The sequence below is a fragment of the Manihot esculenta genome, chromosome 2 (assembly GCF_001659605.2).
Source record: "Manihot esculenta cultivar AM560-2 chromosome 2, M.esculenta_v8, whole genome shotgun sequence".
Lineage (NCBI taxonomy): Eukaryota > Viridiplantae > Streptophyta > Magnoliopsida > Malpighiales > Euphorbiaceae > Manihot > Manihot esculenta.
This window is the reverse complement of record NC_035162.2, coordinates 6,874,241-6,883,649: the sequence shown is the minus strand read 5'-3', so window position 1 is coordinate 6,883,649 and position 9,409 is coordinate 6,874,241. Positions and strand designations below refer to the sequence as shown.

Sequence of the window (9,409 nt, the reverse complement as noted above, 5' to 3'; positions counted from 1 at the left end):
GAAGGAAGAGATGAACAGAGAGGGAACGAAGGAGAAGTGAGATTGTCATTAGCTGGGGTATAAGTTATTTGGACTCGGTGTTTCCAATGGAGGATAATTTAAATATTTTCTAGTGATTTAACAGTAAAATTGCTTAAAAATTAACAGTTATAGAATTAAATTATAAGAATATTTTAATTTAATTTATAAAATTGAGAAGCATTTTAATTAATTAGACTTAACTATAAAATAAAAAATAATTAACTTTTTTTTAACTGTGAGACAATAAAATTCAAAAATTCTAAATTTATTCAAATGTATTTATCAGTTAAATTTTATGAGTGCGATAAAAAATAATTAAAGATTAATAAATAATTTAAAATATTAATACTTGAAAAAAATAATAAACAATATTTTTGCATTTTTTTAATTTTATATTATCTTGTAAATATTAAATAAAAGTCATAAAAGCTACTCTTTATCTTACCTTAAACAATAAGATACTCATACTTAGTCTTTTGATTTGTTGAATAGAATCAGAAATGGAAAGAGAACTGTGGGTGCGGTGCCAGAGGGAACAATAACTATTTGACAATCAATATGTACGAGTAGCTTTACATGTTTGTTATTATTATTAAGTTATTGCGAGTAAGATTTTTTTTTTTCTTTTTATAATAGAAAATGATATATTAAGAGTAGTTTAGGAATAGAGAATAAATGAATTTTAATTTTAGAATTAAGTTAAATAAAAATTATATAGAATTGAATTAAAATTTAAATTAAATTGAATTTTATAGGATCCTAATTTAATTCTTTGAACCAACCATTGTAATTACAACTTCAACATCCTGCTGTCTTGACCTAGGGATTTATAAGTTATAACCCATCCTTAGACTAATTAATCAGAATTAGGTAAAAATGGCTTTGTTCATCTAATCGAAATTTAAGGGTTTATGTTGCAAGGGAATATTGAATGGCAGTTCATTAATTGGATGTACATTTGGGGACGCTTTAATGGAAGTGACGCCGAATATCACCTCGGAAAACTTAAATTGGAATTTGATGCTCCATAGGAGTTGAAAATTAAAAGGAGATGACATCACAAACAAGATCAAATCAAATAAAATGCATTAAATTCAAACATTACACGGTTCAAGCTAAGAATTACAAAAATATAAAAATGAAATTTGTTTCTGAATACAAAGACACAGCAAATCGTTGACAGTTGTGCTTCCAACAAAAGCCTAATTATTTTCAGGCGAAAAAAATTTAGGAAAGTTGCATTTATTCATCCTTATGTTTTTCACTGTTATTTATTATTATAGTTATTATTATTATCCACCTCCCTTTCACAGATTGAAATATTAAATGCATTGACGGAGAGCCTAAATCCCAGATCCAGCAAGTCGTCGCCTGGAGGCATTTGAAACAGAAACCTGACCTAGCCTATCTGCTTCGCTCTTGTCCATCCGTTCTTTGAGCGGCATATAATGTCGCAGCCATGCCCCAATGTACACCTAAATAGCCAAATAGATTAGTAAGTAAAAAACCACCATACAAAATTCTGAAACATATCGAAATGCTGCAATGTTTCTTTCCAAACTATAATTCCTCCCCACAGAGGCGAGCCTGAAATTCTTTCGGAGTATAAACTGTATCAGTATTCGATCATCCTTTGGAGTCAGACAGAAAGTTTTTTACCCTGTTAATTGATACATCATTCTTTCCCCATGGGAAGTAAACAGAAATGTATATATACATATAAACTCAGATGTGGAAACAGCAGCAACAATAACAGTAATAGTGTGATAGTTGATGCCAAAAAGCAATCATCGACTGTCCCCAACTAAGTACTTGCATAGGCATATACTCGTCATGCTTCAAGTCATTACTTCCAATGTTTCTTATCCCCTGATTTAGTGTGTATGCCTAATGCCTCTTAGGTCTGTGCACCGAGCAATCCATCCTGCAATTACTATGACCCTAGCCCCGACTCTTACCCTTTGTGAATAAACAAAACCCAAATATACCTCTTCCAGACTTCCACTCAGATCCTCCAGACTTTGTTTTCATTTTCATGAATCCTACTAAGAGTACAGTGAACCTCATAGTAAAACACTACCTCTCTTGGGACACTAGATAAAATCAAATATATGCAATCAACATTGAGATGAATTGCTGACAAAAGATTGTCCGACTGAACAAAATTAACAAGCCCCCCCAAGACAATGAGGTGAGGTTCCAAGAAATGATTTGAGCTTCTTACCTAAGTTAACAGCACGCACAATTACTAAATTCTTATCTATCAAAAGCACACATAAACCAAACTGTGGTTTATTGCTAGGCAGCTTTCATCTCAAGCATTGACAAGAATTTTTCAAGAGTAGAAAATTCAACACTGAAAAAAACAATCCCACTTTAACTGTGGCATGTCTTTTACACCCTAAAACAATTCCTTGGTTGGGGTATTGCTTCTCCAACATGTGCTATAAGCTTATCTATGGAAACTCAAAAGGCTTATAGAATCAGAATGATGCAATTCCAACCTCTCTTAAAGAAACCATGGACCCAGAACAGAACTTGGTTTAGAATTTTCACTTGAACACACAACCATCATCAACTATAAGAGTATAGTTATTAAATTCGTGTACTTGTCAAGATGAACCACAGAGGTTTTTGCTCATAGACAAAACCAATTGATCTGTGCATGTGGGGTACCATCAATTTCAGATTTTAGAGAAAGGAGCATTCATGTATATTACAAATCTGAGATATAATCACTTCGATTAAGACAATAACTAAAAAAGATTTTTTAAAACATACATCAAGAAGAAAATGCAAAACAAATTCAAGTTATAGTTAGACTGTAACCTGTTGTGGTCTCATTATCTTTGTATCAGGATCATCCAGTGACTCTCGCCAGTGTGCTAAGTACCCAGCCATTCGAGGAATTGCAAATAAAACAGGAAAGAACTCCGTTGGAAATCCCATTGCTCTGTTAACAAGAATTTATTACTATCACCAGTTTTACACTTCAGGAAAAATTAGCAAAATATATTGGGTATTTCCAGTTAGACCAAGCACCCTAAAATATTGACAGTATCTTATCTTTACCTATATATTAATCCAGAGTAGAAATCCACATTTGGATATAGCTTCCTCTTAACAAAATACTCATCAGATAGTGCAGCCTTCTCCAAAGCAACTGCCACCTGCAAATACCACAATCAATGCTTAGGAGATTGGAAATGACATAAAAGTCTTATAGTTTACTGAATATCTTCCGTTCTTGTAACCACATACAATCTCACATATTGAGACAATTGCATATCAATGAACAAAATAGGATGGGAACATGAAAGCATGAAATAACATAAAGGTGTTAACAATAATTTGGAACAGATGTTCATAACTTGTTTCTCCTATATTCATGTTTTAGGAAAATAAAATGTCCATTACAAACTTGGATTTTATTAGATTCCTGGCAAGCACAAAAACTTGTTACAATAGCCTAGGCAGTGTCCAATTTCATGTCAGACAACCTATATTTTACACACTTCCAACACCTATCACATACCAGAACGTGTCCAAGAAAGCAAAAAGATTCTTTTGGAACTGGACATGTATTTCAATCAATTTTAATGTAAGAAATGTTGCAGAGCCATTCACCAACATAAGACAAGAAGAATTATATAAAGTATGATAGAGAATAGGAACTCACCTCAATAAGAGGATCTCGACCGACAATAGAAAATACTTCCTCTGCTAGCTTCTTAATGACTTTTGCTCTAGGATCATAGTTTTTGTATACCCGATGTCCAAAACCCGACATCTTTCGCTTTCTGAATATATTGAAAGTTGCCATAAAAATCAAACTTCAATGAAGTAAAAAGTATCTTGCCTGAAAAGATACTTGCCAACAGGTTTGAGAAATAAAATTAAACATAAAACTAAAAGCAAAACTTGACATCTTTCGCATTCTAAATATATGGAAAGCAGCAAGAGAAAATCAAAACTTTGATGAAATAAAAAGCATATTGCCTGAAAAGATAAGTACTTGCCAACAGGGTCGGGAAACAAAATCAAGCATAAATACAAAAGCAACAATCACCTGTTTTTCACCCCCTCGATGAAATCTGGAATGTTCTCAACAGTTCCAATCTCATTCAGCATCTTAAGCACAGCCTAAAACGAGACAGTAACAGAAAATGGCTTACTGACTGCCAGCTGAAACAAAATAGAAGTGCAGGGCTAACTTACTGTTGGCATAAAATAAAATTTCAGAATATCAAAATCAAATGTAGAATAACTGGGACAGTGATAGAGAAAGCTAGGTACTAATTTAAGCAGGGAATTCAATAACAAAAGCATCTCAAAATGCTTACCTCATTTGCTCCACCATGAAGAGGACCATACAATGCTCCAACAGCCCCAGCAAGAGCAGTGTATACATCAACACCACTGCCAATAGAGAGTTCAAAATTGAGAAAAGACAGGCATCTCAGTTTCAGTTGAAAATTAGGATGTGTAGTTTCAGTCTAGGATGTGTACCTTGATGCAAGATGCCGAGCAGCTGCAGTGGAGCAATTCATCTCATGCTCTGCATGCAGTATAAAAAGTATATCTAGCACTCGAGCAAGTCGAGTGTTAGGTTTATATGATCGATTACCTCTGTGCAAGTTCATATAAATGAAGTTTTAATTAGGAAGAACCAAATCATTTCACAAGGACTGGCCATTATGGTATGTCATTCATTAACTGTGCAAATGAAACCTCACATAACTTTTTAAAAGAGAATGACATCCAACAATGACCATGCAGCGAGAAAAATGGACTATGAAAAAAATTAAATAGAAGATTTCAAAAAATAAAAATAAAAATAGATTATCGTTTATTGCAATAAATGAGACATATATGTTATATCAATAAGACGATGCCACACCACATACAGTGAATCTAGCATGTACAAGAAGTTCTCTGCATAAGAAAGGTTGTTGGAAGGCAGAACTGGAGGCCTGCCAGCCAACCTTAAATATGCTGCTGCCGCAATAGTTGGTGCCTACAAAATATTACATGAATTATAAAATTAGGTTTAAATAAGAGTGTTACAGCATAACAATGTGAACTGTTTATCTTGAATCAAGGAGAGGAGAAAAATTTAAACAAAATAATTGTGGACCTTCCCAAGAATGCGTGCAATTTGTTTGTCTCTCACTTGTTTGGACTTATAAAGATCTTGCCCCTGTTCCAATAAAAAATGATGTGATCAGAAATGTCTGGAATCCATATAAAATCAATAGATCGTGATTGGATCGGGATATGTTTGGTAAAAAAAAATCTTCTCCTTTCAAAGAAAAAAAAGGCTACTTGTCCTAAGGTATTACCATTATTAACACTAGAATCCTCATATTTTTTAAATTAAACTATTTAGTCCCTCCATTTTGCTTCTGACATATACTTGGTCCTTTCTGCTCATTTTGCCATTAGTATTTTTAATTAATTACTATTTAATCCCTAGATATTGTAGTTATTTACATTTCATCCCTCAATTTTGCAATTAATTACAATATCATTCCTAAGCTTCATCTTTTCGTCTATCCACTCTCTACACTCAGGAGTCGGTCTAAAACTATTAATCAACCATAACCTTCAAGCATTTGCAATTACAGTGAAAAACTTGTGCAGTAGAACGCCCAAAAAAAATCAGCATATATGATATATGCAACACGCCTATATGTCATGTTACCATTCTTAAAAGATAATATATGAACTTACTCTAAGAGCAGGATTAGCATCAGGATGAAAGATCGAAAGAGCACTCATTGCACTAACTAGCACGCCCATTGGATGTGCATCATGAGGCATTGCCTGTATAATATCCTACAAAACAAATTTATGCCTCCGTCAAATAAAAGTTTAATCAACTTATAAACAAGAATACATATTATTGTTATAGCAAACATCTGTTTCATGTACTAGAGACACTTTTCAAGCTCATTAATAAAAAATAAAGATGCCTCCAGCTAAAAAACAGAACCTCTTTGCATGGAGTAATATAAAGCTTCATGATAATAAAAATTCTATTAACACAACATAAAAATTTCGCTTCCATCAGGGGAATATGAGAAACCGAGAGAAAAAACATCAGTTGATACAATGTGTTTGACTCATGCTCATATCCCAAAAAGGCTCATAAACATATAATAGAACTAGCGGCCTGCATTTACAAATAAAAGTACCAACTTCCCCACAATCCACTCAGTGACAGAGGTTAAGGTGGACTGCGGAGCCATAGTGCCCCTAAGATTTTTCTTCTTAAAATTTTTCATAAGTTTTGTAAATAAAAAATGTCAATAATGTAAATCTCTCCTAAGGAAATTTCAATTAATCATTAAATTTGAATTTCATTCATTCAATTTCACCCCAAATTAAAATTTATATATATTCCTCAAAAAAATAAAATAGTAACTTCCATCTGGTAATTGCAATCTCATTTTCAATTTTTTTTTAATAGATCTTCATATAATAATAATAATTTATAAAAATTAAATTGAGAAAGAGAGAATAGAAATATTTAAATACCAATTTTATCCTAAATTAAGTATTCTAACTACTACAAAAGGAAAATGTACGAATATGAATACGTTAAATTTAAATATTTACTCTATCCGTTTTACTTAATTAATTTACATATTTAATGTTATATGAATATGTTAAATTTAAATATTTACTCTATCCGTTTTTACTTAATTAATTTACATATTTAATGTTATATGAATATGTTAAATTTAAAAAGAAAATTACGATGATAATATACTGCAATTATATTTTTAATAAATTGGTAGTTAAATTAAAAATATATTATCCAGCAGTTAAAACAATTTTGAGAATGAGAATAATTTAATACATACATATATATATATGCAGACTATTGCGTGTCATGAAATGGTGTTTCGGTTATTAAGAGATAGATGGCCATACCAAAATGCCCTGTGGTACAGCTGAATGCTGAGAAATAGCAAATTCCCAATCTGCTAACTGATTTTCAGATGGCAAGTTCCCATACACTGAGAAAAGGAAACATATTTAGATAAGATTTCAACTGTTAACCAAATAAACCATACCCAGAATGTGATGGAATCAAGGATGAGCAAAAGCTTCTATTTCTTTAAGTGTTAATGCTCTAAGTTACTAAGAATGCATATTGCTATGATTCCCTGATATTCAAGTGGAATGATGCAGGCAACCAAACCTCAAACACAAAAGTTGCTTTTTGAGACATCTCAAAGTTGCAAGTGGTTTAACTCGCAAGGCCATGCCTCAAACTAAGGCCCACTCATTAGCTCTTAAATAGAGATTTGAATTCCTGAAAATCTATGAGCAACAAGTTCCAAAATTTACCATTATGAGTAATTACAAAGGGTACTCACTTATGAGATAGGAGACTTCCAAAAAGGTACTACTCTCAGCCAACTCCTCTATTGGATAGCCTCTATATCTGAGGATACCCTCATCACCATCGATGTAAGAAATCGATGACTGAACAGGAGCCGTGTTGAGATAGCCTGGATCATAAAGCTTGAGACCTTTGTCATCCTTTCCAGCTGATATCTGAAATTTCACAGATATCATATCAATTACATATAAATATAAACAGAATATAAAAATCGATTGTTAATCCATGATCATGAGTTGGATCAAAAGTCACCAAATTAACCTCCAATATCTTCAAAATCATACAAGGAACAAGAATAGTCAAGTGTCACAATAACATTAATACCTTTTTGAAATCAGAGGCTTTGACGGTGCCATGTTTAGAGACCTGAATTTGATACTTCTTACCAGTCCTCTCATCAATAACAGTGAGAGTGCCCTGTAAGTTTCCCGGCGGAGAGACATGAGCGGAGACACACTGGGGCTCCAAAACGGCAGGAGAAATCGAGACCGCAGCAGCAAGGTGAGCAGCGAGAACGGCCAACCGGCCACGAGCAGCCACGGAGGATGATGATGAATCAGAGTTTGACATTGCTAGCTGGTTGGTTGGATTAGAAGCGAAGCCAACAGTGGATTGATTGATTGCTCGGCTGCGTATTATGATGCAGTTACATAAAGAAATGGGGACAATAAAAGAGATGTTGCTTTTTGTTCTGGAGGTCTTGATTGATGTGAACGGGCAGAGGATAGAAGAGGCAGCGTCTGCGTGTGGGTCTTTTCTTTTTCCACAAATATTAAATTATAATAAAGTCCTGAATTTTAAATAAATAAATTAATAAATTATAATAATTTTTATAGCAATTAAAACATTTCTTGTTATTTTAAAATATAACAATTTAGTATTACAATAAAAAATCAATTTTACTCTTTATAATTTGAAAATTTCATAGAAAATAGGTTTTTACCTTTCATTTTCTTTTATTTTCTTGTAGATTTTCTCAACAATCAAACAGTGTATTAAAAAGTTACCATTTGATGCATTTAAAAATTAAAATAAAATCACAAAAAATATCGTTTAAAAATATTGTTGTTTTACAATAATTCTATCTAATTAGATGAAATTATAGAAAATTGTATACAATATGATTAAAATTCGATTTATTTCATGAATTTAAAGAAAATTATTTTCTTAAAAGTTATTTTTTTATTTTGATAATGGTATTAACATTTTTATATATATAGATATTTTTTGATATATTTTATTTTTTAAATTAAAATATAATAGTGAAATTAAAGAAAGTGGCCAAAGAATTTGAGTAGTATTAGATTGATTAAATAATCAATTTATGCGGAGATGGCAAAGAGCGAGAGAGTGGGTTTTGCGTGCGCGAATTGGGATAGCCTAGGATTGCTAAATGCTAATTGGCGCCAAATAAGATCTGCTAGAATGAGCACTTCGGAGATGAAACCGTTATCATCTCAAAATTATGAGCTCTTCTTGCTAGCCGTTAGATCAAATGCGTTAAGTAACCATATATTTATTTATTTATATATTAAGTGATTAAAATTAGACACGTGGAATGAGTTTCCAAACCTTGAATTTAGGGAAATATTATTGTTAAAAACAATTAAGGGAAATAGTATAATAATTAAAAATTTAATATTTTATCACTTTCAAATTTAATTTGATAATAAATAAATTTGAATAAATTTAAAAAATTTTAAATTCTACTATTTTCATTTTTAATTTTTATTTAATATCATATGAGGGAAAATATTGACACCCAATTGTTTTAATTAGATTTGTTTGTAAAAATATGAAATATTGAATTTAATTAATTTACATATTGAATGAAATTCTTGTTTTAGACTGTAATTATTATAAGTTAAACTTATAGCTGCCATATAACACAGTCCAATTGATTTAACAAACTTGTTTTTAATGTAAATATCTTTGCATGGTTAAAAAAATCTAGAATAGTGACTTGATTAAAAG

General features: G+C 31.7%; 1 protein-coding gene across 1 annotated transcript; it reads right to left on the bottom strand.

The window, feature by feature from the left end:
- Positions 1–1,087: 1,087 nt before the first annotated feature.
- Positions 1,088–8,178, bottom strand: LOC110609079 (citrate synthase, glyoxysomal). The gene is made up of 13 exons (XM_021748407.2): positions 7,760–8,178; positions 7,410–7,590; positions 6,961–7,046; positions 5,755–5,859; positions 5,159–5,221; positions 4,929–5,038; positions 4,531–4,650; positions 4,365–4,440; positions 4,091–4,164; positions 3,701–3,821; positions 3,094–3,191; positions 2,851–2,974; positions 1,088–1,496 (listed from the first exon to the last, which is right to left on the bottom strand). The coding sequence occupies exons 1-13, from the start codon at positions 8,003–8,005 to the stop codon at positions 1,365–1,367; spliced, it is 1,536 nt and encodes a 511-aa protein (XP_021604099.1). The 5' UTR covers positions 8,006–8,178; the 3' UTR covers positions 1,088–1,364.
- Positions 8,179–9,409: the final 1,231 nt, after the last annotated feature.

Coding starts and splice junctions, on each gene's coding strand:
- LOC110609079 (XM_021748407.2), bottom strand. CDS start 8,005: ATGTCAAACTCTGATTCATCATCATCCTCCGTGGCTGCTCGTGGCCGG. Junction 5,039..5,158: donor TTGCACGCATTCTTGGGAAG/GTCCACAATTAT, acceptor AATATTTTGTAG/GCACCAACTATTGCGGCAGC. Junction 3,192..3,700: donor GTCGAGATCCTCTTATTGAG/GTGAGTTCCTAT, acceptor TGGTATTTGCAG/GTGGCAGTTGCTTTGGAGAA.